This window comes from Cyprinodon tularosa, unplaced genomic scaffold (assembly GCF_016077235.1).
Source record: "Cyprinodon tularosa strain WSP-4 unplaced genomic scaffold, ASM1607723v1 ctg461, whole genome shotgun sequence".
Classification (NCBI taxonomy): Eukaryota; Metazoa; Chordata; class Actinopteri; order Cyprinodontiformes; family Cyprinodontidae; genus Cyprinodon; species Cyprinodon tularosa.
This window is the reverse complement of record NW_024039187.1, coordinates 134,508-161,654: the sequence shown is the minus strand read 5'-3', so window position 1 is coordinate 161,654 and position 27,147 is coordinate 134,508. Positions and strand designations below refer to the sequence as shown.

The following is a 27,147-nucleotide window of genomic DNA, read 5'->3' as shown; positions in this document are numbered from 1 at the left end:
CTGATCTACGGCCAGGACAAAACCCCTGTGCTCCTCTTAAACTGAGTCTGGTAGTCAATCTCACACCAAGCATGCATTCAGCCACAGTGGAGAGGAAACTAACTTTTAACAGGAACAAAACTTCACCAGAAAGAAAACCATACATAGCGAGAGCAGCCTTTAGTAGAGGCTGACAGGGGGTACCCTTAAAAAAGGTTACAGTAAACTAACTCCATAGTTCATAGCTCTAGGAAAGATATGGTTAAGCAGATGAGCTCTGAGCTAGTTTTTATATCCAAAGGGATAAAAGATCTCATCCTGGTGGTGACGGTAAGAGTTGAGGCCATAGCAAAGTCTAGGAAAGAAACAAAACGTCCGAAAAACAGGCCCAACATAAAATATAACTGAAGTTGATGATGGCAGCAGCCCAGCCAATAATTTGATCCAGGAGGGTTTCACAGCAAAACAGAAACAGGAACAGACGAAGCTACTATGACAAGAAAGAGCAAAGAGAACAATAAGTTTAACTAACAGATTCTGCAGAGTGGGAGAATAGAGATAGAATGAAGCAGAATGATGAAAAAGGGTCCCTATGTCCTCCAGCAGTCTAAGCCTATAGCAGCATAACTATAGAGATAGCTCAGGATAACCTGAGCCACTCTAACTATAAGCTTTATCAAAAAGGAAAGTTTTAAGCCTAGCCTTAAAAGTAGACAGGGTGTCTGCCTCACAGACTAAAACTGGTAGTTGGTTCCACAGGAGAGGAGCCTGATAACTAAAAGATCTGCCTCCCATTCTACTTTTAGAAATTCTAGGAACCACTAGTAAACCTGCAGATTGAGAGCAAAAGTGCTCTGTTAGGAACATAAGGAACAATCAGATCTCTGATATCAGATGGAGCTTGGTTATTTAGACTTAGACAACTTTTATTGCCTTTTTTTGTGTGCACAGAGTGTATACAGAGCAAAATTCTGTTTTGTTCAGCTTGCAGACAGTGAATGAGCAGCAGCTTAGCAGTAAAATTTATATTTGAATTTCATTAAGGGCAGCAGTGATCAATAACATGGTGCAAAAATGCATTTATATGGAAGCAATTTAAGGCTTTAAATGTGAGAAGGAGGATTTAAAATTCCACCATAAATTCTAAATCATGTGTTTTTCTTTCACTTTAGATAAAATAGTCTAATATTTGTGACTAAACAGACATCTTGGCTGAGATAGTATGAGTGTTATGTTTAGGTCTAACGCACACAGTGTTCAGCACAATAATAGCTTTTGCAAGTATTTAAACCTGAGACTGGAAAAAGATTGGTTTTGATATCATTCCAAGGACTGAGATAAACTTATGTAACAATTTCAACACAACAGGAAAAGAAAAGCTGTAAACCTCTTATCTATTGTCAGTAGAAATGATATTTGGATATGGGGACAGTCTTTTTTTTGTCTTTTGTTTGTTTTTTCATAATGAAAATCCTGTCAACCACATTGAAATGCATCAAAACTACAGCTTCTCATGTCGGTCCATTTATTTAGAATAAAAAATCATCTTGTGTGGAAAGTCTCTGCAGCCTAATATCAGACAGGTCTCTTGAATCTCTTTGTTTAGATAAGTCTTTTTTATAGGTTGATTATTAATTCTTTATTCTATTTGTTTTTTTTCATTTTAAAGTTTTTTTTATCTTATAATGAAATTTAATGCACTGTGCTATAGAAATAAATGTACAGTAGTTCTTATTATCTTCTTTTTATTATCTCAAACCAGAGTAACAGTGAAGGGGTTTCTCTTTAGAAAACTTTATCAGTCAGTGATGTCACATGCATGCGCCTTGACTGTCTGAGGAGTTAGTAATAAATAATAACAATAATAAATAATGAAAAAATAAATAATAATAAATTCCCAGAAGCAGCATGTTTTTCGGTTTTTGACTATCCTGCCTCCTCCACTCCCATTTTAACCAGTCTGACCTTCCCTCTCTGCCATTACCGGCTCCTGCTCTTTGTTTTAAATATCATTAAGATCCAACTTGTTCTACTCTCTGACAAACAGAGCCAGGCTTCCTCCCAATAAAGGTGAATCCGTCTTTCATCTCAGCAGAATGACGTCCTGCTGCAGTTCATGATGATATTTTAAGATTTTTGGGAACTTCTTTCTCCATCCTCTGGTCTTCTCTATTCGGAAACCTGCTTCTCTTCTGTACTAATAGACTTTTATCTCCAAAGATTCGCTATAAGAGTCAGGTACTCCTAACTAAAAGTCAAACTCACCCAGAACGCCGAGAAATGACGAGACACTCCAGAGCAGGGGCAGATTTAGGCAATCTGGAGCCCCCAGGCAAAGACAGGCAGGGGCCCCTCTGAATTGAGAAGACAGCACATAAAACAGCCCCATTCTACAGATAGAGAAATGTTAATAGAATAGACATCCATTATCTGTTCTAGGTTTTGTCCCTCTCTTCTTGTCCCTTTTCTTCTTGTTTTCCTCTCAATGTTTTGTACTCAGCTGACTTTTCATGCTGTCTCTAAAGGAATGAAATATTTTTTCCAAGCACTAAGCTCACTTAGCTGATTGCTCCTTCCTGTGTTTCCAAAAAGGCCAAAGTAAATAACCCAGTTCTTCTTTTCACTGTAGACAAGCCATGATCTGCTTCTCTGTTCTCCATTTTTCATTTTGATGAAATAATAGCTGCATGAATCATGACAGCAGACAAGATAGAGGAGAGCAGGAGGCGGGGTTACCAATCTACTCGCTCTGGAGAGCAGAGCTCGCTGCTTTTAGATGTTGCCTCCAAAGTCTCCAGTAGCAGAAAAAAGTCACTAGATTTAGGGCTAGGAGCTTTTTAGAAATCAAAGTGCTAGAGGGGTCTGAAAAGTGGCTAAATATAGCGACTAAAGCGCTAAGTTGGCAACACTGCTCTTTGCATGGTTTGTTTTCAAATGGTTTGCTGCTGTCTGTTTGGACCTTTCTGAACATGTGCAGCAAATGGACTGATCCAATATGGTGGACACTGAAGGGGGGACTGAGACACACTTAAAATTATCAGCGTTCTGATGGCATTTTAGCCAAATGATTTTTATCAAAAACATAATTAATGTGACAAATAAGGAATAGTTGTATTAACCATACATGGAAACGGAGTTTTATGCGGCCCCCAGGAACTTGGGGCCCTAGGCAGCTGCCTAGTATTGCCTAATGGTAAATCCCCCCCTGCTCCTGAGACAGTCCCCTGATGAGTCTTTGATGTCGGCCATTTTAAATGTGGAGGAGTTCCAGTTTGTTCCTTGATTCTTCCTGCTCTTGTATTTATATTATTTGCTTTTCTAATTATTGTTTCACTTGATGTTAAAATTTTCCTGTTTGAATAGAGACGTTTGGTGGAGTTGATTCTGTGAGAGAGAAAGAAATGAAGCAAAGCAGCAAAGTGAGACAGAAGCATGTTGGCATGAAGCGCGGAGGGACAGGTGGCTGTTAGTCAGGAGGCATTCAGTAACACAAAACAACTCCTGTTTCTTTGGATAGTGGGGAAAAATAAAAATGCTGCACAATCCTAGAATACTGATGAGGTGAACCTGAACCGTTGGTGTGAGCATTTGGACACTGGCGTTAGTCCTGATCACTGGTTTTAGTTTGGTGCTGATGGTGGAGCATCAGAGCGTAGAGTAAAACACCCACAGTGAGGCGCAGGTGTTACTCCTGGCTTTTTACCAGAGAGAAACAGCATGTGTCACACTGCAAAAATGATCTAAAAATAAGTGTATTTACCTTAAATTTTAGCAGGTAAATAAGATGATGGAATGAGAATTGTTACTGTTAAAGTCTTAGGGAAGTCATATTTCAATGTCAAATCATTCTGGCTTAAACATGTATATAAATGTACTCTTTATCAGACCGTATTGTCTCAAAATTTAAAATCTGTTTTTTTTTTTCTGTTATCTTCTGCAGGCCAGTTAGTTATACGTCAGCCTGAACACCTAAATTCGGCCAATCATATATCAATGATCATCTGTCAATCAAATGTTTTCGGTCATAGCATCTTGATTCATATGTCGCAGCTAATATACACAACGGTTAAAATCAGAAATCCAAATCATTTCCTTTCCCATAGAGTTCCGTCCCAGTGTTCACGGGGATGGACGTCGGTGTCTTCAGCAGGCGTAGAGCTAACAGAACTGGCAGCGTTGCGAGGCAAGGGCTCAAACATGTACGGCTGGAAGCCTTCTACACCAAACCAAGCTCCACAACATCTTCGTCCCCGCTTTCCTCCTCTAAATAAAAAATGAATGACTGAGGAGACTCATCCACGACCTCCGACATTAAACTCTCCTCCTCTTGCATGTTTCCTCTGTTCATAGCGTTCCTTGACAGTGTCGTTTCTAAGTCACCAATTTAGTGCTACTTGGTCCCAATGGAATTTCCCATTGGGAACCTACTAGCACTAAGATGCTAACTGGTTAGCAAGATGCTTCCGACAAACCGGCCACAACCAAACTTGCTGGTGAACCTTCACCCACAACAATCCCGCCCCTTTAATAATCGACCAATCACATTCACTTTATTCACTCGTGTAAAGTCGGGCCCCACTCGGGAGAATTAGGGAATGCAACAGTTGGAACAGCCACTTTCCTGCAGTGGAAAAAAACTCGAAATCTAGATAAGTAATTTTTTTCTTGAAAAATAAATGCATTTGTTGTTGGATCGAGGAGGTAAAAGAGACATTTTGCCTATGGATCAAGACAATTTACACTTAAAATAAGAAAACACAATTGCATTGTCTTATTTCAAGTGCATATTATCGAATTATCTTATTTTAAGAGTAAAAATCCTCATTCCATTGGCAAACTATCTAATTTACCTACTTAAATTAAGGGTAAATACACTTAATTTAAGAAATTTTTACTTATTTCTATATCGTTTTTCCAGTGTATCCAATTAATCTGGTTTCTCCTTTTAAAATGGGAAACCAACCTTCTGGTATCATTTCAGGTCACTTTCCAGTTCACCAGATCATCCAGTCAGATTGATTCAAAATTTTCTATCTAAGGAAAACCAGCTGATTGCATCGACTTATTGACTCTTCAGCAATCCCTCACACCAAGCATGCTTGCAGCGACAGTGGAGAGGAAAAACTCCCTTTCATTCAGTTGTTTAATGTTGTAGAAAAAAAGCAGATCACAGACATTTTTTGCTTGGTCTAAAAATGTTAACATTACTGACTACCACATTTTTGTTTATTTCTTATAGTGTTTCTTAAAGCCCGACAGCGGCATTTAAAATGACTTTACTTTTGTGTCATCTCTGTGATCTGCTTATTGACTGAACATCCTCTGTTGCCGCTGATTTCATCATTTTTGCGAGAGGTTGTACACTGAGATAATTGCTCAGAAATGCTAAAATGTTGTTTGTTTGCCTCAACCTATTCAACACAACCCACCAATCTGACACTGTGACTGAGGCTACTTCCTCTGACAGTCATGCATGATCATAAGCCAGTCGGCTACTATGATAAAAATAATTGAACCTGCAGTTTTTCCTCCCTGTTTATTGGACTCTGTTCTTTACAGGAACCAGTGTCTGAGGACAAGAAAGACGGAAATGAGGCGATGGACAGAGTGGATGAAGGAGTAGAGGAGTTCTTCACCAAGAAAATCCTCCCTGACTATGCACTGTAAGTCCCACTGCAAACTAAAGAACAGGGTAAAGCAACAACACCAAAAATAAATGTGGAAACACAAAAAACGTGACATTAAATAGTTTTACAGGAGCTCCTCTGATAAAAAAAAAATTATCCACAGCCAAAAAAATCATGTTTCTACTGACTGTCTGTCCTTGTTTTCATCATCCAGCTTCACATCGGCTGAAACCTTTTGTTGAACTCCCCAAACTTTCACTACTTTTCACCCTAATTTTCACATTTTGTTTCGCTCAAACAAACTTTTCCATTGATTTCACTGCAAAAACAATCTAGAAATAAGTAAAAAAAATTCTTAACCTAAGTGTATTTATCCCTGAAAAATCTTAGACAGGTAAAGAAAGTCTGCTTCTTTTTCTAGCATATTCCATTGTTGATATTTAATATCAGTTTAAACAATTATAAAATGGATAAAAACCAGAATGAACAGAATGAAACCCACAGTTAGATTGAAAGAGATAGTAGCAGTTTGCTTATTGTATACAATTCAAAGATAAACTCCTAAAACAGGGGTCAACAATCTGCGGTTCCGGAGCCGCATGCTGCTCTTTAGTGCCCCTTTGTGGCTCCCTGGATCTTTTTCAAAAATGTATGAAAATATGTAATACATGTTTTACACAACTGTAAACATTTTTTATAATAAATTTAAACAATAAATGTAAATATTTCTTTCAACAAAAATTGGCGTCATAGCCTGGGACACACGTTTCAGTGCAGCGCGGCGCCAGGCAGGTGGCTGCTGTAAACAAAGCGGTGGGTGTGTCTCAGGCCGTTGATCCCAGAGGGAAAAAAAGGAAGATAGCTGATGAAAAAGAGGATTCAAAGAATGGAGCGAATAATTTGCTTTCATTACCAATTAGGAAGGAATGCCTGAATATTTGCTTTGTAATGAGAGTTTGTCAAATAATAAAAAGAGTCATTAGAAAAGGCTTTTCCAGGGAAGGCTAAATATGCAGCCGACCACCAAGCTGGGAGGGAGAGAAAAAGAGCGATTAAAGAACTTCTGGATAAATTAGAGGAGAGCAAATATAGATTTAAGAAGTAGATTGCATCTCCAAAATCCACTACCGCTGCTAGTTTGGTTTCAAGCATAGAAAACTGTTCATAGATCCAACAGGAAGCGCTCTGATGCAGGGATGAAAACTTTCTTCATTTTTTTCCCCAACACCAAGGAACGCTGGTGACGGAGGATGTAGAGAGCTCTGCTCTGATGGATGTCAGTTCCTGCTTGGTTCCTCATGACTCCATCAGCTCCTCCCATCAGAAACACGTCCAACATAGAAAGATTCCTTTATCCTGTGTTTATCATTTCATCAATGCAAAACAAAACCATGCGGTGAAGCGGCGAGCGGTGAGAGCGTTCACTGCTCCTCCATCACCTCATGATGTGACATTTGCTCCAGGATAAACATTTCATCATAAATACTTATTACAGATGTTTTTATATTGGCCAAATATTAGCGCCCGTGTTGCCATTCAAGGCTGATAGAAGACTTTTACAGTTTTGCGGCTCCAGACAGATTTGTTTTTTGGGTTTTTTGGTCCAGTATGGCCAGTATGGCCCCCGTCCTAAAAAGCCTCAAAGAATTTGAAATCAACCAAAGCAATTCTCCCAAAACAGTCTGCAAACATTAATGCTCACCAAGCTCCCAAGATCTGATCATCCTATGAAGTCACACTTAAAGAAACCTCCAAATCATCTAAATGTCTGAATGGAACCAACAGCAGGCCTCCCTGGATATGAGAGCGAATATCTGCAGAATCAGAAGGAAACCCACAGGCAGGGACTATGGATGATGAGCAGGGAGAAAGGCAAACAAGACGGCCAGGCAGAACACTGCAAAAAATATAAATCTAAGTTAATTCTTCTGAAAATAAGTGCATTTATTCTTGAATTAAGAAGGTAAGAGACACTTTGCCAATGGAACAAGACAATGTATATTTAAAATAAGAAAAAGCAATTGCATTGTCTTATTTCAAGTGCATATTATCTCATTTTAATTAGCAGATCACCTGAGTTTCCTACTCAACTTAAGAGTAAATCAACTTATTAAAAAAAAATGTTTTCTCATTTTCAGAAAGTTTTTGCAGTGAATTTTTTCAGACAAAGCTGAGATTTTTGGAATACGGTTCTTTGAACATATTCCAGTCAAAATCACAGTCAGTGGGATTCCAGAATAGGGGCTCTGTTCAGATTTATTTATTTATTTATTTATGAAATAAAGGATTTCCAGAAAAAAAAACTTCGCACATAGAGGCTCATCGCTCAGGGAGCTGACTGTCAAAGTAACCACCATCGCTTTCAGATGGTGAATGAATCAGGTGGTGGTTATATTCACACCAAAAAACATTTTTGTAATTATCCTTTTTTCAATGAAAAAAACAGTTTATTTTGTCTTTTGATTGAACATTACAGGCTTTAACTGCAATTTATTGCTGCCTTTCAGTTTTAATTCTACATCTCAGCTGTTTGTAAATGCTTTTATTGTATAACTTGAAACTTTGCATGGTTGCATGGTTGTTTTAAACAAAGGGAGGTTTGTTCTGCCTGTTTATAGGGTTTATTTATTACTGCCACTGTGCCTATCACTGCATCCTCCCTCCAACACATTGCCCATCTATGTTCAGGTGCTTCCCAGAGGCTGTAGTACTGTCCTGAGTTTTATTTCAGAGCTGCCTTCCTGGCAAACCTGTTTGGTTGTGGCATTCTGTGTTCTGCAAACGTTGTTGCTTTATTTTCTTTTGTAGATTAGTAGTTTTCTTACAAATAGCTTTATTAGCCTCTTGGGATAAGTTTTTGCTCAGATTAAAACTATTTGGCACCAGGACTGTCTCTTCTGGAAGGTGGGATGTAGAAAGGTGATGCTCCTGCTGAGCACCAGGTGGGTGTGAGTCCATAGACTTAGTAAGGCCAAAAATTTAACAAAGGGCAGCAAAGAAGGAGCTTCTTTACAAGAAAAACGTCAAGGCTCTACTAAGCTTATTTCTGTAGCTCCAATTCACATCATATCATCTCAGGTGAATTACAGAGACAATTCAACCAGATCATCCAGTCAGATTGATTCAAAGTTTATATCCATAGAAAACCAGCTGATTGCATCGACTTATTGACTCTTCAGCAATCCCTCTCACCAAGCATGCTTGTAGCGACAGTGGAGAGGAAAAACTCCCTTTGAACAGGAAGAAACCTCCAGCAGAACCAGGCTCAGTGTGAGCGGCCATCTGCTGAGGCCCACTGAGGTTCAAGGAGACAGAAGCAGACATAGAAAAAGAAGCATAGATACAAAAGGCAACAGTCAACCAGCTCCACAGGCGGCCCAGTCCAGGAAACACACAGCCAGGCAGACGAGCTCCGAGCCAGCTCCCATGTCAGAGGATAAAGAGAGCACATCCAGTTAGTCACAGTCAGAGAAACAGGACTACACTGAAAAAATAGGCCAAGCTCCAACATCTAGAAACAAAGGTGTTGATGGCATCAGCACAGCTGATATTTCTCTCCAGGATGGAGTCACAGCCAAACAGGAACAGACCAGATGAAGCTGCTATGAGAAAAAGCAGAGAGAGCAGAACGTTAGAGATTGAACTAAGATTCTGCAGAGTGGGAGAATAGAGACAGAATGAAGCAGAATGATGAAAAAGGGGTCCCTATGTCCTCCAGCAGTCTAAGCCTATAGGAGCTTTAACAAAGGATGAGATCAAGACCTTTGCCTTTTCTTCTGAGAATCTTTGTTTATTATCTCTGCATCACCTCAGGTCACAACATCTTTTCTAAAAGAAAATGAAGTCAGTTTTAAAAAGAAGGTAAGAAACAGAATGTCAGAATTAAGTTTAGCCCAAAGTAAAGCTTCATTAATATTTTGCATGTCAGAGAAGAATAAGAAAAATTTTCATTCTAGAAAGTTCTTTTGCAAAATAAGTGTTGCAGCTAACTCAAATCCAAGGTCCAGCGCAGATCTTAATGGGTCAGATCCAGATCTTTATTCAATCTAACATGTATCAAGAGATTTAGTTTTTAAGAGCATATGTAATAATTAACTTGGTTTCATTTCCAACTGACCCTCCATCTGAGATCACCATAGCAACACATTAGCAACATAAGGTCTAAAATGGTCTTATTAATGGCTTACCTAGGTCCTCAGTGGGACTTTTAGGTGTTCTTTTATATTTTCCCCCTGTTACACAGGATGATTGAGGTGAGCATATGACAGGAGACGGTTTGCTGAATAGTAATCCCTCCCTCTGTAGATCTAAATGTTTTCCATTGTTTTCCTGCCACCCTTTAACCCCCTGATCACTACCATCCAATCTTCTCTCAGAGGACTCTGTGATTGATTTCCATAATCACATTTGATGTTGGTTTATGCTATTGTCGCTGTGGTAAAGGCATCTATTTTCTAAGATCTCTAACTGTGGTGTCAAATCGAGCAAACGCTGATGGAAAAAGCCTAAAAATTAACTAGACACCAGGCATGGACATGCTTCTGACAGATTTAGACATCTTTACGTAATTTTGGTTAACAACAGCACCTGGAAGGACCCTGGTAAGGAAAGTAGGCTGGCTGGGGTGGGGCCGGACCCTGGCTTGGTCTGGCTTGACACCCTTTTCTAATTTATATTTTTTATATATTTATACTCAGAAACCAGGTCGTCTGCGTGTGTCGCAGTTAATGCAGATATGCCCCGCCCCTTCCGCAGACACTCTGGTGTACTTCCCCAAATTTGTAGCTGACCGCAGACAGGAGGCCTCTGATTGGTCAGATCTATATCCGCTCTACACTATGCGTATTTCCTGTTTGGTTCCTTACCGGCTTTTTTTGTTTGTATGACCGCCATTGTGGAAAATTACTGATGAAGATGTACCAGCTAGAAGAGCGAGGTGCATGAGAACTCTGGGACCCTTTTTCCTCCTGGATCCCCATTCTTTTTGGCCCTCATTACCCTCGTTGTCGGACAAACTTGCCCCCACTTCCTCACTGCCTCGGCCGTATCTAGACCCACAGCTAGTTCCTGATTGGTCCACTGGCGTTGTGGCGTGGAATAACATAGCGCAGACCACACTTCAATATTGGGCATAAATCAAAAATATCTGCGACAAGCTCACTGCGACACACTGCTGCTGGAGGATAACCAGGCCTTCACAGTTCAACTTAAGTCTTTATGTTAGGTGCAGAGGAGACATCATGCCATCACTGTGAAACAGGATTTTACTCTTTTCAAAGACAAAATGTTTACGGGATTAATTCTCCTGAATTAGCGTTTACAAAGTTGAGGTGGCCAACCAGACTGTAGAACCGAGACCCAGAATTAATTCCCAAAGGCCTGCTCGCTGGAAATTTTGAAGCAGCACTAAGCAATATTTGAGGGTCCCTCCCAGTGCTGTAGCTCCCTCTAAAGCAGCTGGAAGACACATATCATGATGAAATGTCTAAAAGGTAGTGGCTGTGGGGGATCATGAGGGGCGTATGGCTCTTGGCGGTACATGGCAGCCTAAAGAATAGAGCCGCGAGACTCAGTCAGTGGTATGAAGACAGTAGAGGGAGATGACAGACCTCTCAATTGTCTCAGCATTTAAACTACCATCACAATGACTTAGAGGAGGATACATTAAGGTAAAAATGTTACCTAGTGCTGCTTTAAGATGCATCGTTAACTCTACCACAGCTGGATTATAATGCAGCCATCCGTTCATTAGCTCTGACAAAAGCTTGAAAAACCTCCAAGATGCCGCTAGGTTTAAGTCTCCGTTCTTCAACATCATCGACACCAAAGGCTGTTTACGTCTTAATGTGGTCAAGTTTCTGTATTGTATATTCACTGAAGGGTGAAATTTTTCTTTAACCAGTCATCAGTTAGGGTCAGTCGAGCTAAAAAATCAAAGGATAGCACTCCCACCTGATTCCTTTATGGATCTCTGAACATAAACTAGTTGGAATATCGACACATTGTTATATTGTACCTATATGTAGTATGTAGTGCTTTCATTTGTGTGTACTTGCTGCGTTTATGTAGGGTTGGTTTCTTTTGAGACAGTAAATAGATTTAAAGTCTTTCCACTCGACACCACCAGCAATGACCAATGCAGTAGAGGGTGATACCGGTTCCCCAGGGGCCGCTATCCTGCAACTTTTTTCCTTGGTCCAACACACCTGATTCAAGTAATTAGATGATTAATAGAACTGCAGAAACTGAAAACACACCAAGGAGGTAATTCAGCCATTTGATTCAGGAGAGTTTGACCAAGTCTAACAACAAATTTAAAGGTTCAAGATAGCGGCCCCAAGGAACTGGATTTGGCCACCCCTGGACTAATGAGTTCAAATGGCCACCTGCTGTTTGCATCTGACCAAAGAAGTAGGACCTACTGCAAGCTTTGCCTCTACTGGGACAAAGAAATCTGGATCCCTGAGAGTTGATTTTACTTTGTCTGCCATCTGCATGAATGTTAATTTTGTGAACCTGAGTGGAGCATGTGACTTAGGTCTTGAACCAGTAGTTGTAGTACTGAGTGTCTTTCTTCTGTTGCTCTTTCTGCTGTCTCCCCACTGCAGAAAAGGTCGATGGGAGGAGTCAAACTCTACCCAAGTCCCAGAATCAAGCACCACCCCTCTTCCCTCTCCATCTGATATTACTTTATCTACCACCACCATCACCTCTCCCTCTGCTACATCTACTGACACTTCCTTTCCATCCCTTGATGTTCACTCCCTTCCCTCATCCACCACCTTTCCCTCCACCACTAGTTCCACCACCTCCGCAATTCCTACAAAAAATATAAAGAAAAAGTTTGGTGATTTCTTCGTCTTCAAGAGAGCTCGAGCAGGCCGATCTGCCAAGACAGGCGGTGGGGATGGAGGACAAGGATCTGAGGTGGTCAAGGTCAAAAGGTCCTCCATCGCAGATCTCATTCGACCCCTTCGGGAGACCAAAGACAGGGACAGAGATAGGGAAAGGGAGAAGGAGAGGTGGAAGGTGTCAGAGGAGGATGCTAACATTTGTAATGATGCCACTACTACAGAAGGAACTGTCGCCCCCGGCTGCCATCTTGCCGACGTTGTGAGGGAAACAGTACCCCCGGCTGAATCATTAAGCACAACACAATCGAGCGGGACGACTCCCCCCTACCCCACCGTCGCAACAAGCCCTGGACTCACCACAGCTGTGGTAGCTGAACTGGAAGAAGCAGCAGCTCCTGTACCACCACCACGCCTCAGCCCAACTCCTGCCATCTTTACAACACCGGCGGTGCCAGAGAGGCAACCAGGGGATCCGTCATGTGGGGAAAGGAGACTGAGGGTGACCAAAAGACTGAGAGAAAATAAGAGCCAGAGTCTCATCCTGCTGACAGGGATAGAAGCGGAGGACAAAGATAATACACCCAATAAGGTCAGTCTGACAAGAAAACACAGACACCAATGTCATGTATGTTATGTAGCTTAAAAAGATTATTTACATTTACAAAAAACTCCAAACATTGGTAAAAGAAAAGGTTAAGTTGTAAAAATGGGGTTTGATTGTATGCTAACATTATGGAAGGTTTTTAATCAAACTATGTGTTATTTTTCCCAACCATATAGCTTTATGTGTGCCTGTAAGTGTTTGTGTATTCTGAAAACTTCATGTATCCTCACAAATGGAAATGTTTGGTTTAAGGCTAGTTGGCTAAAATGTTTAGACAGTCTCACCAAAGCCTCTTTCCCGCTGAAAATAGCAGGTTAACGTGTGTTTTCCGAACATGGGTCGACCCACTAACAACCGGCATCTGGCTCCCTTCCCACTGGCAATAGAAGCTGGTCTATCCACTCATGTGACACTGTCATACTGGGTTAGCCTTGATGATGTCACCATTGCAACAAATCAGGAAAGTAAACAATGGAGAGCAACATGGAAGGAAGCCAGGGCGTAGTCGCTGTGCTTTATTGGTTGTATTATCTGTCTGAATCCCTCTCACAAGAGCTGCTCCCTGTTTATCGAATATAAACAGAGTTGTTTCTGCTTCTTAGATCAGTAGCGACTGGCGCGGTGTGTTGACGTCCGTACGTTACGGTCAATGGTATATCATAATTTAGCTCTGGTGTTCCCACAGCATGCCGATCAGAGCTGAGGCGCAAACAACTCGCCGTTTTGCTGAGTCATTTGACCCTGGTAGACAAGCATCAGTGAGCTGTTCCCTCTGCCACTAAAGCCGATTGTTCCTGGGTTTAAACTGGTTTTTAGGCCAGTGGGAAAGGGGTACAATTTTGAATATGTTTCATGTAAATTCACTAGTAAAGCTTAGTTTTATCTATCATGTCCCAAAGGGTAGGTTGCTACATAAAATTCATACTTTTGTTTAGTTTTTTTTATGTTGTACAACAATGCAAAGGTTATTGGGAAGTGTTTCTTTTAGATGAAAGAAATATGTTAGATCAATGGTTAATAAAAAATGTCAGTATATTCATTTAAAAGCTGGCTTGGCAGCAAACACTTTTTCTTTTTTAATGCTACCAAGTTAGGTGTAGAAACATTCAACTTTTGATTTAATTTTAAGAAGAAACACAGCTATAATTCAACCTTTTATCTGTCTTTTAAACCACTTACTAGTTGAACTTTCCTTGTATGCCTAGAAACATCCATTATTCAGTAAATCCATCCATCTTCTCCCGCTAACTCCATTAGGGTCTCGCTGGGGCCGTTGCCCATCATTATTAAGATATACTTTAATAGAAATATTGGTTGAGCTGGTTTAAGTGTCCGTTGATCAGGTCCCTGAGGCATCTGACTGCGACCCAATCCCTCATGGTTCGCCCTGCACATGGCGGGCCCACTCGGGGAGTTACCTCTTGTCACTGGTTTGTCCTCCGGCTGGCTTACCTGTGAGGGGAACCAGAAACCCCGGGACCTCATCATTGACCACCAGCATTTATGGATTTGTAAAAAATTTCTAGGTGCAGCCATGGGCAGGATGTCTGGTTTGGGGACAGGCAGATATCGTCAATGCTTTTTGTAGATGTGGTTCACATGGCCCCCCCTGCCAAGACCTACCACATGTGTTGGGTCTGTGAGTGCAAAGAAGCAAAAAAAAGCAAGTGCTGTATATTTTCAAGAGAAGACATAGATCATTTATTTATTTTGGTATCCATGTTTTTTGGGGTTTGAGTCAGTCCCGGTCTTCCACAGTGACTGCCCCAACTAAAGGTGCAAAAGCAAAACCACAGCTCCATCTGCCAGAGTGGAGGTTCAGAGGTGGCCCATCTTCCCCTCATCCTTTTAGGTAAATTGTTTAGTTTAAACAAAATAAAATAAAAAATAGATATTAGGAACTTAAAAATAATAAAATGGATATAAAATCGGACACCCAAAAATCACGATTTATCTGCAAATTAATCTTTTCCCCACACCCCTAGTAATTTAAATGTTGTTCCTGTTCTTAATCATAGAGACAGTTCAGCTGTAAAATGCAGGTTTGTTATGCTTTACATGTGATGGTTGAGAGCATTGACACTATTAAGACCTCTGTGCTCCCTGTTTTTCAGAAACATGCATCTGAGAGCACGCCTGGCTTTGAACAGAGGCTTCAGGTGATGCTGCACAGAATGGGAGTGACCAAAACTCCACCTGCTGATACCAAGATGTGCCAGGTAAACAGGACAGGGGTGTGTTAGGCTACGGTCACACTGCAGGCCTTAATGCTCAATTCCGATTTTTTTGTGAAATCCAATTTTTTTTTTCCGTTACTGTTCAAATTTCCAAATGTATGTGCGATCTCCTGTGTGAACTGCTCTCGGACTGTTTGAGTGTCCTGCATGCGCAGTAGCTGAAGCAAAAACATCACAAGCCAGTGTGCTCTGTGATTACGAAAGTAAACATGGATGGTACTGATGGAGCTCATCTAGCGATCATTTCCAACCTTAAAAACACAATCTGCTCATTTCAATCCAGTTTATTTTTGTAGCTCCAATTCTCATCATGTCATCTCAGGTCACTTTCCAGTTCACCAGATCATCCAGTCAGATTGATTCAAAATTTTCTATCTAAGGAAAACCAGCTGATTGCATCGACTCATTGACTCTTCAGTAATCCCTCACACTAAGCATGCTTGTAGTGACAGTGGAGAGGAAAAACTCCCTTTGAACAGGAAGAAACCTCCAGCAGAACCAGGCTCAGTGTGAGCGGCCATCTGCTGAGGCCCACTGGGGTTCAAGGAGACAGAAGCAGACATAGAAAAAGAAGCATATATACAAAAGGCAACTGCCAACCAGCTCCACAGGCGGCCCCGTCCAGGAAACACACAGCCAGGCAGACGAGCTCCGAGCCAGCTCCCATGTCAGAGGATGAAGAGAGCACATCCAGTTAGTCACAGTCGGAGAAACAGGACTACACTGAGAAACAGGCCAAGCTCCAACATCTAGAAACAAAGGAGTTGAGCAATATCAGCAGCACAGCTGATATTTCTCCAGTATGGAGTCACAGCTGGTTAAACATCGTATTGGATCAGGACCACAGAGCCCGGTGGCCTGGGTCGCATTGGAAAGACTTAGATCTGAGTTGTTCAAACTGTCATGAAAAGATCAGATCTAGGAACGTACTGGAGAGTTTTTTTTTCCTTTATCCACAATAATTTCAAATCATAATTTCACTGAAATAAAATGTAACTGATATAAAGGTATTTTTTCGTTTTTATGGAGAATAGCTGTTAGTTTCACACAATGCATTGAAATAAAGTCATCACCCTAATTCTGTGTGATGAGTGATAACTTTTAATCCCAATTGATAAAATTTCTGGTTCTTAATGGCTTTATACTACTTTATAATACTTAATGATTTAAGCTATTTGCACAGCAGGGGGGGGGGGGGGGGGGGGGGGATCCTTGATCAGCTCCTGGAGCTATACAGTGGAAAAGCAATGATTTGCCTAAAACTTTGTCTTAATCATTTTTAGCAGTTATCATATATATACAATAGTTGCAGTGTTAAAATTTTGTATGTTAATGTTTTTTTATGGTGTTTTTTACAGAATAAAGATGAGGAACTGAGAAAAGCCACCTCTGAAGGTAAGTTTGAGCATCTCTACAACCCTTTAAAACTCACTATGGACTATAAATCAGCAGCTTCTTTCATCTCTGTGAAAATGCTCAACTTGTTCAAGGTTCTCTGTATTTATATTAATCTCAATGCACTTTCCAGAGACAAATTAATCAGATCTTCAAATCATTGTCAGATTGGTTTAAAGTTTTCTATCTAAGGAAACCAGCTGATTGCCTCCAGTCATTGACTTTGCAGGATTCTTTTCTCCTGAATGAGCAGGTAGAGACAGTAGGTTGACTCTACAGCAGCCTCAGTGGAGAGGAGAGACTCCCTTTAAACAGGAAAAAACCTCCAATAGAAACACAACCAGTTGCATTGGGAGCAGCCTTCACCTAAGGCCCACTGGGGAAGCTTTGTAGGTTATAATGGGTAACGGTGCAATAGCTCCTCCGGTGGTTCTGCTCAGGAAATAAACAGTTAAGCAAACAAGCTCTGAGCCAGTTTTCATGTCAATAGGGATGAAAGAGAGCACATAAAGGTAGGGATTGAACTAACATGAAGAGAATGATGAAAAGGGGTCCCTATGTCCTCCAGCAGTCTAAGCCTATATCAGCATAACTATAGAGATAGCTCAGGATAACCTGAGCCACTCTAACTATAAGCTTTATCAAAAAGGAAAGTTTTAAGCCTAGCCTTAAAAGTAGACAGGGCGTCTGCCTCACGTACTAAAACTGGTAGTTGGTTCCACAGGAGAGGAGCCTGATAACTAAAAGATCTGCCTCACATTCTACTTTTAGAAATTCTAGGAACCACTAGTAAACCTGCAGATTGAGAGCGAAGTGCTCTGTTAGGAACATAAGGAACAATCAGATCTCTGATATCAGATGGAGCTTGGCCATTTAAGGCTTTATATGTGAGAATGAGGATTTTAAATTCTATTCTGGATTTAACAGGAAGCCAATGAAGAGAAGCCAGGATGGGAGAGATATGATCATCGCATTTGCATTTCTTCTATGGGCTCTTTGGAGATAAAAACATTTGGCCTCACCCACCTCCATGACCCAGTCCCTCTCTTCCCCTGTCAAGTGCTTGTAATGTTGTCTAATGGCTCTTTGAGGCTTTTTATGTTTGTCTGCACTGATCGAAGCTCACTGCTATGTCTAAAAGCCAAATGCTCTTAATAACAATATCTATTCATCTTGTAATGATGCCTCTGCACTCTGGTGCCGGCTCCTAACAAGCAAACCAGATCACTTCCACTGCCAAGGCCTTTCACCTCTCTCCAAAGCTGTCTGTATTCAGTCAGGTATTAATACCACAATATTAGGAATGTGGTGATCATAGAGCTGAGCTCAACTATTCAAACCACTAGCAGTTCTATTTCCTGATGGGAAATTATACCAAAGTGATGTTAGAGGGGCAACAATTTAGCAACAAATAATTAATGAAATATTGTTAAACTAAAAGCCGTTCATCACCTTCTCATTAATCGAGAAAAAAACTTGGACATCACAGCAGTTAAACTTTTCTGTGAGCCTTTGTTTACACATTTCAGGTCATATTTTGACTGACCCTCCTTGGGGATTAGCTCCAACATCCCAGGTTGGACCTCTTTACCATCACCCTAAACTTTACCTCTATCCAATGATTCTCTGGGGTTTAATTTTGGTTGGACATTAACATGACCTCCAGGCTGTTACAACTGAAAATCCAGTTTAGAGAAAAGCTTTAGTTCTGGTAAATAATCTTTAGTTTCATCAGACCAAATCTAAATAAATGGGCCCCACCATGAGGAAGACGAAGCGCCGAGCCATGAGGCTCAGTACTGCCCCTAGTGGTACCCCTTACCTCTGTCCATTTTCACTGAGAGCTCATTGCGGATAAGAAAAACAAGAAGACAAGTCACAGCTTATAGGGCATTGGGGTGTTTTAATATAAAACCCATAAGAAATCTGCCAAATAGCTGAACATGTCATTGTTGATAAAAACACCATCAGAGGAGAGGCACAGCTATCAACCGTCTCAACTTTTTGCTCGCTGGCTCGGAGCTCATCTGCCTGGCTGTGTGTTTCCTGGACAGGGCCGCCTGTGGAGCTGGTTGACAGTTGCCTTTTGTATCTATGCTTCTTTTTCTATGTCTGCTTCTGTCTCCTTGAACCCCAGTGGGCCTCAGCAGATGGCCGCTCACACTGAGCCTGGTTCTGCTGGAGGTTTCTTCCTGTTCAAAGGGAGTTTTTCCTCTCAACTGTCGCTACAAGCATGCTTAGTGTGAGGGATTGCTGAAGAGTCAATGAGTCGACGCAATCAGCTGGTTTTCCTTAGATAGAAAACGTTGAATCAATCTGACTGGATGATCTGGTGAACTGGAAAGTGACCTGAGATGACATGATGTGAATTGGAGCTATAGAAATAAACTGAATAGAATTTATCTGAGATAGCAACAATTAAAATCAAGATTCTAAGAATATCTCAAAGGAATACGGCAAATACATTTAAAGAAGAGGAATTTTGTCCCTCATGAATGTCAGGTTTTGACTTTGATGATGAGTGGTGAGGTCCCGCTTCACTCGTCTCATCAGAGCCTTTCAAAGCTATCAATGTTTATAGGTTTAATATGATGCATTCTGCTGTGCCGCTTCCTTTAAACTAGAAAAAATCTGCAGTCTAATAGACATTTATAGAAAACCTGGTTTCAACATTACGGGGCGTCGGTTGCAGGAGTTGACTGAATGTGCCACTTTGGAGTCCCCTGGCTGAAAACTGCAGGCCCGTTAGCGATTGGATGGACCTGATCGGCTCAGTTCCCGTTAGGTTCTACAGATCTGAAAGCAGTTCTAACCTCTGCGCACTGTAATGCAGTCTCACTCGGAGGGATGTGCTATTAGGGCCACATAACCAGCATCGTTGCTAAGTGCTCTTTCCTTTGAACACTTCTATAAGAAGCTTTTCCCTCTTGCCAGCTTAACCACAAAGTTCTCGTTTTGATCTACCCGTATGTTGCATTAAATCCCAATAATATTTCCACACACATCTCACCTCTCCATCTCCTGATTCCTTTTTTGTAGACTGTCATTCTTTTAGAGCATCTAATAATTCATTCCACTCCATCAGTCGGTGTTCGGGCAGATGAGTGGAAATTAAAAACATGTGCATGATGTGCAGAATGTCAACAAGGGGGTGAGGTTGCTTGAGGACCCAAATTCAAAGATGAGTGAAGCAGAGAGGAGTTCTTGTTTATTTAATAAGAAAACTAATGTCCAAAAATGCAAAATACAAAGAACTGAAAAAGAAGAAAGCATCAGGAAAAACTCACATGGGGAGCCAGAGATGAGAAAGCAACTAACAATCAACGAGGAACCAGCACTGAGTGACTGCAGAGGTGTTGTGTCGATAAAGGGAACAGAACAAAGGATGGACTAATTAGGTGAATATGGAGCAGGTTTGGATAGAACTAACTAGAAGGAAGCCAAGGGAAAGGAAACAAACACAAGAGGGCGACAGAGAGCAACTAAAGACTGAATGTAATGGAAAATAAACCAAAGATCAACAACACTGATAAATGAGAACTAAAAACTCAAAGTGCCATAAGTGGAGAACCGTGACACACAAGTGAAGTTTTTTATTTCTTGTATCGAGGTTTCTGTACTGAAAAAACAATATATAAATAAGTAAAAAGGTCTTAAATTAAGTGTATTTACCCTTAATTTGAGCCGTTTAATAAGAAGATTTTCCAATGGAATGAGTATTTTTACTCTTAAAATAAATAGTTAGATAATATTAATTTGAAATAAGACAATGCAATTGTTTTTTTCTTATTTTAAATGTAAATTGTCTCGTTCCATTGGGAAAGTGTCTCACTTACCTCCTCAATTCAAGAAAAAATGCACTTATTTTAAGAAGAAACTACTTTTTAAATTTTCATTTTTGCAGTGTTGAGCTGTGGCAGCTGCAGATTGAGATGAAAGGTGTCATTTCTGAGCATCATATCTGGGGTTAGCTTATATCGTCTTCTGTTTCCATCCCTAAGGTGCTATCCTGAACAAACCTGAACTACCTCCCAAAGACATCAAGTCCCGAACGATGTCAACCTCATCAGGTAGGATGCAGTTTGTTTCCGGTTTGCAGAAACAAACCAAACTAACCCAGATTTACACTTTATTCTTTCTTCCTCTTATTTTTCTCCTTGGTGAAGCTCTTTGTTCTGCTCTAGTTTTTCATGTCAAATTCTCTATAAATAATAACCTGGATGAAATGATAACTCTCTTAAATGATCTATTTCAACTTCATTTGCCTTGTGTATTTTGGGTGTGTTACCAGAGAACATTAGTCTATCTGGAAGACAGAGGCTTTGGATACGATCAGTAACCTTAATTGGATGTAGGATAATACTGAGGCACTAGAAATCAGCTGATATCTGCTGTTTTAAGGAACGGACAGAGCTGACGGCCTCATATGAGAGGCTAACCTTCAGTAGTAGAGGGAGAGGAGTTCTGTTTAATCAGGTTTGGGGGTATTTTTGAAATTATTTGGAAAGTATGACGGGATAAATGTGATGTATGTGATAATCCTGAACCAAGGTTTGATATACGGTATAAGATAGGCACTTTTTTGTCTTTGGTTTGATTTTGTTTTTTCTTTTTTTGTTGTTTTTCGTTTTCTTTTCATTTTGGTTTGTGTATTTTTGTTTCCTTCATTGAAAAAAATCTAAATCTAGACAAGTCATTTTTTCTTTAAAAAAGTGGATTTGTTCTTGAATTGAGAAGGTTAAAGAAACATTTTGCCAATGGAACAAGACAATTTACATTCAAAATCAGGAAAACACAATTGCATTGTCTTATTTCAAGTGCATTTTATCTAAATATCTTATTTTAAGACTAAAAATACCCATTCCATTGGCAAATCATCTCATTTACCTACTCAAATTAAGGGTAAATACACTAAATTGAATACATTTTTACCCATTTCTAGATCGTTTTTCCTGTGTTGATATACTCAAAAACAATCTAGAAATAAGTAAAAATGTATTCAATTTAGTGTATTTACCCTTAATTTGAGTTGGTAAATGAGATAGTTTGCCAATGGAATGAATAATTTTACTCTTAAAATAGGATAATTAGATCATACTTACTTGGAATAAGACAATGCAATTGTGTTTTCTTATTTTAAATGTATATTTTTTGTTCCTTTGGCAAAATGTCTCTTTTACCTCCTAAATTCAAGAACAAATGCACTTATTTGAAGAAAAAATGACTTATCTAGATTTGGATTTTTTCCAGTGAGAACTGATGTATATTTATGTAGTTCTTGATTTCATTGATTTGTATGTTTATCTGTCTGCCAAAAAGACTAATAAATATAAAAAAAGAGGCTGGATGACAGACTGAGCAGAGAAGCGGCTGGTTCTCCTGCTCCATGTAGAACAAACAGAATGTAGAAACCCGTGTCTGTTTCTCCTGTATTAAATAGTTGTAGATATATTGCAGCCAGGCTGAGTACGTCTGTAACCTCTGGTTGGAGTTCAGTGTTTCTGATGGATCCGCAGATTTAAAAAAAATCCATTAATCCATTCTTTAGCTCACGCTTTCTTTCACTCTTTGGTTTAAAGCTGAGCCCAGGCATCCTCTGAGGTTACAAGACCCCAACCGGCCGGTTCTGCTCTACCCAAAGCCCGCCCTTCCTGAGCGCCTGGTGGCCCCCCCTCCAGCCAGACCTTCTCTAGCAGTCAAACCTCCCCCACCCATCCCAGCTGCTCGTCCCTCCTCTGCTCCTGCCCTCAGCAGCTCATCAGAACAAATCCAGCAACAGGATGGCAGGCCAATGGAAACCACACAGCAGGTGAGTCAGAACTGCTCATTTCATTTCCCTACATGGATAGAACAGCTGTTAGAACAACGCCCCACCCCTTTCTAAGACATTCATGTCTTAGAAAGTTTACCGTTATCATGTTTGGTGTTCTTATCTAACACTGGAAAAATTTGAAATCTTTTTTTTTCTTAAAATAAATGCATTTTTTGTTGAATTAAGGAGTGTAGTGAGACACTTTCCCGATGGAACAAGGCATTTTACATTTAAAATAAGAAAACACAACTGCATTGTCTTATTTCAAGTGCATATGGTCTAATTACCTTATTTTAAGAGTAAAAATACTCATTCCATTTGCAGATCATCTTATTTACCTGCTTAAATAAAGAGTAAATAAACTTAATTTAAGAAATGTTGACATATTTCTAGATTGCTTTTGCAGTGCACAGTCTAAATGCATTCCTCCCCTGTAGAACGGCAGCCAGGATGGTGCACAGGGTGAAACCCTCCGTCTGTCTCCCAGGAAAGAGCTCCGTCCTTCAGCTCCAAGACCTTGGAGAGGTGATGCTGCTCCAGATCGCAGCGAGAAAGCACAGTCAGTCACTGATGGTATGATCTAGAAGCATTTACAGAGCAGAAAACTAGCTTTAAAAATGTCAAAAGAAAAAAGGTGAAGTAAATATCTTACTAAGGCTTTGGATCATGAGAGGAAATCCAAACATTTGCTCTGGGGGAAACATTTTCTGATTGGAGGAACTAGTCACACGGATCTGATCTGCAGGTTTATCCCTAAAAGTGTTGAAGTGGATCCAAGTCAATGACTGCCGTGTTGCTTGGAAATCGGGCTGAACAATTTAGCCAAAAATCCAAATTGTGATTATTTTCAAACAATATTGTAATTTTATTGTGATTTTCCTTTGCACTAGGTAAACCATGTGGAAGGTTTTTGTTTTTCCTTGAAAGCCTGCTTCTCCAGAATCCAGAGCTGCAGGACTTTACTGTAACATCTGCAAGAAAAAGTTCTTACTTCTACTATAATGCAAAGATCTAGGTGCTAGCTGCAACTCTCTGTTCCCTTCTGCACGACAGCATCCCCACTTTAATCATATTACTGCCACCTAGAGGCTTGGAGGGAGGAATTTAGTGTCTCATGCTACATTCAGACCACAAGCAGCAGAGGAAGCAGGTTTCAATGCAAAGTCAATGGTTGACGCGCATCAAGGCGCAGCAAAAGGTCCTGCAGCATCTAGAGCAGCAGAAGCAGCGACTCATGAACTTCTGAGGCGCTTCAGAAGCAGCAGCTACTGGAGTTGGAAACATTGAATGAGAGAAGCTGATCTGGGAGCTGACAGGGAGTCAGACACAGCACTGCTGATGCAGAGCGCTATGATCACTCCTCTGAAACAGTTTATTAACAACTAAATTAACTTAAAATGTAGAAACCTGCCGGCAGAATATGTTCGCTTTTATTATCCTGGTGCCTTCAGTTTGTAGCACAGACCTGAAAAACGCTAACATCTACTTCCAGCCGCAACCAACAGTAGAGGAAAAACCCCAAGAGGCGAGCGGGCCTGAGGCAGCTGCTGCTGGGGATTCCCAGTGACAGCGCACCGCCGGTATGTGGGGGTCTGAGCGGCTCCCACAGAGAAATAATCTTTGAAGGCAGGATGGTAATCTGGATGAACTGACTGCACAGACCATGTTTTCAGGAGGACTTTCTCACTTCAACATAGATTCAAACTACTTTTTACCTGCTGATCACAGCAAATATAGCTGCCATTGTTCCAGGCAAAGAAAGGATAGGGTAGCTCCGCCCTACTCGCATCAGACCCACTTTACCACCGCACAGCTAGAGAAGCAAAGATGCTTCAGCCGCCAAATGAAGAAGCATGCGGGTTTTTGCTGCTCCTCCTGCGCCCGGTCTGAACGTAGCATTACTCTTGTTAAATGTATAGTGACTAAAATTAAGAGCCTCTGCATTTTGAAAATTGCGTTTTTCTAAATTGCGAGTATATTGCAGGTGCAATTAATTCATCCTCAGATTTCCTACCCAGAATGCTTTGCTCTCACCCAGTGACCCAGCATTTCAGCAGCTTGTTTAAAGCGTGTTAGAGCCTCATTGTGTCTGTTTTTCTTCAGCTGTGGAGTGCTGAGGATGTGAATGTGTTCAGAGCTCATTAAGCATTAGTGTTTTGAGGGGAAGTGTAGTTGCTGAATGCTCCCAGGCTCTTATATAGACACCTTCATCTGTTTTTTCTTATATATACACCATACTGCCAAAAGTATTCACTCACCTGCCCTTACTCACATACAGGGCCGGCGATTGCTATAGGCGAGCTAGGCAATTGCCTAGGGCGACAAATGTGTTGGGGGCGCCCTCTTTAGCGTCGCCCTTAGGCTTACTTCCCATTAATCATAGAATTAGAAAAAAAAGCGAATTAAACCGGTTATGAAGCGTCCGTCAGTTTGACTTAACCTTACGTATATATAAATAGCAAAATATGAACAAATAAATATACCACCGTTTTTTTTTTGTTTTTTTCACATTTAAGAGAAAATCGGAAAAGATTCTGATCACTTTGCAAGCGCCCTCCAACCCGGAAGTCGTGACGTCAATCACTGCAGCATGTACACCAATATTTTGGAATGAAATTGTAAGCAAACAGATATTAGAAGTAAAACAAGTGAAGTCTGGCAGTTAACTTAGCTCGCTACTCGAGGATGGCTGAACGGAAAAGACTCCTCCTCCTGCCGCCGCGGTCGGCCCCGTCTTAATCATCCACTCAGAGTACCACTGGTGAGCGCACACAGACTTTGTAGCTTGTCCGGTCAGTTAAAAATATTAATTGTGAAATCCGTGTTGTAATCGGAAGCATACAAGCTAGTTAGCTTGAAAAGTAAATAAAGTTTCAGACGTGCTGCGTGATGATGTGTTCAGATTGGCTCAGTAAAACGACAATTAGGTTATCATGATGCGTTCAAGTGTAACGTAAAGAAAACGGGAAATTTAGTTTTGGCGAGAAACATGAGTAATACAGTTGTATATTGCTCTATATATAATTAAACTACTGATGCCAACATTTATTAAAAATTACATTTAATTTAAAATACAATTATTTATTTGTTAAATATTTTCCTAATCACTGAAAACATGATGAAAAGTGACAGTAGACAATACATTAACCAACAATTGTGAAAATATATTGTAGTTAGTTTTATGTCATTTCGAAGTGGCCTATTACATTAGCCATGTTTATTGAAGGCTAGAAACGTTTTTGTTATGCTCACTTGTTAAGCAATAAAAGCAATACCAGTTCTGTTAAAAAAATTTTGTTGCATCGTCTTTCCACCAAATAACAGAAAAGTATCGATAGTTGTATCGATAAAGACTCGGATCGATAAGGAGTATCGATAAAGGTATTGATATCAATAAATATTAACGATCCCCATCCCTAATGTTGACATCATTTTTTCTCAGTATATATGCAGCAGAATTATGTGCTATATTATTAGCTTGAGAATGGGTAGAAGATACTAATATAAATAAAATATTTTGTAGTGATTATCTGCATTGAGTATTCAAAAGGGATGTACAAATAATCATCAAAATATATGAAGTTATGGCTGTTCATCATAGAATATGTGAACAAAAAAAAAACAACAACTTCAAACTTTTAATTTTGTAATAGTATTCATAAAAGCACTTTTGTTTGTAGAGGGTTAATCCTTTCTTTAATCACTAATCAATGTCAGAAATCAGGGTAAATATACCTGATATATTTTATTTAGAGGAAAATTTTGCTTATCTCATTACTATTTATTGTCAAACGATTTAATTGAACTGGAACAGAAAATTTAATTTAATGTTTATCAATTACTTTTTTATGTAGTCCTTGGTTGAAGAATTTCTTAAATTTATTATTTTTTATTGTTATTTGGTAATTTCTGAAATTGATTTATTTAATATTTGTTTAATGTGTGTTAAATTTGTTAATTGTCTGAAATAAATTCATTCAATGATTCAATCCAGTTTTTTAGTTATACTTTACCTAAGTGTCCTTACAGATGGTTAAAAGTGTTTTTGCACAGTCCTAACTTTGAGTGTGTAATAAATTATTTAAAATAATAAAAAAGAAAAGGTACTGAAACCTATTCTGGTATTTGTCTATGCATCACTCCATGCTAAGTTACAGTTTTTTCTGAATGCTTAAACACAACCTTGATTCTTATAGCACAATTTCTAAAACTATTAATACTTATAGCAAATCCACTCACTGAGTTCACAAAACTAAAAGAACAAACACTGCTTTGCACTCAATTTGCAATTTTGTAACACACACTTTGCACAACTGTAGGCACAATTCACCGCACAGCACTCTTTGTGGAACTGTAAACACAACTCAATGAAGCACTAAACAGATGCTGAAAACAGTACTGGTATTTCGCACGGCAAAAGTGAGGGGGGGGGGGGGGGGGTTGGGGGCTCAAAACTCAATCTCGCCTAGGGCAACCAAAGGGCTAGAACCGGCCCTGCTCACATATGAGCTTCAGTGATAGAACACCTGAACGTCAGTCCACCCTTTGCAGGGAGAATAGCTTTAACTCTTCTGGGAATGCTGTCCATGAGCTCTAGGAGTGTTTTTTGGGAATTTTAAGGCATTTTTCCAGATGTGCA

At 40.1% G+C, this 27,147-nt stretch overlaps 1 protein-coding gene across 1 annotated transcript in view; it reads left to right on the top strand.

Annotated features, from left to right (window-relative positions):
• The window catches only part of carmil2 (capping protein regulator and myosin 1 linker 2), an 81,364-nt gene that overhangs the window by 51,337 nt on the left and 2,880 nt on the right, over nt 1-27,147 (top strand). The window contains exons 32-38 of the mRNA XM_038301142.1: nt 5,539-5,642; nt 12,215-13,049; nt 15,179-15,283; nt 16,660-16,696; nt 20,698-20,766; nt 22,276-22,505; nt 22,946-23,081. Of these exons, the coding sequence (XP_038157070.1) occupies nt 5,539-5,642; nt 12,215-13,049; nt 15,179-15,283; nt 16,660-16,696; nt 20,698-20,766; nt 22,276-22,505; nt 22,946-23,081 (1,516 nt within the window). The remainder of the gene's footprint in view (nt 1-5,538; nt 5,643-12,214; nt 13,050-15,178; nt 15,284-16,659; nt 16,697-20,697; nt 20,767-22,275; nt 22,506-22,945; nt 23,082-27,147) is intronic.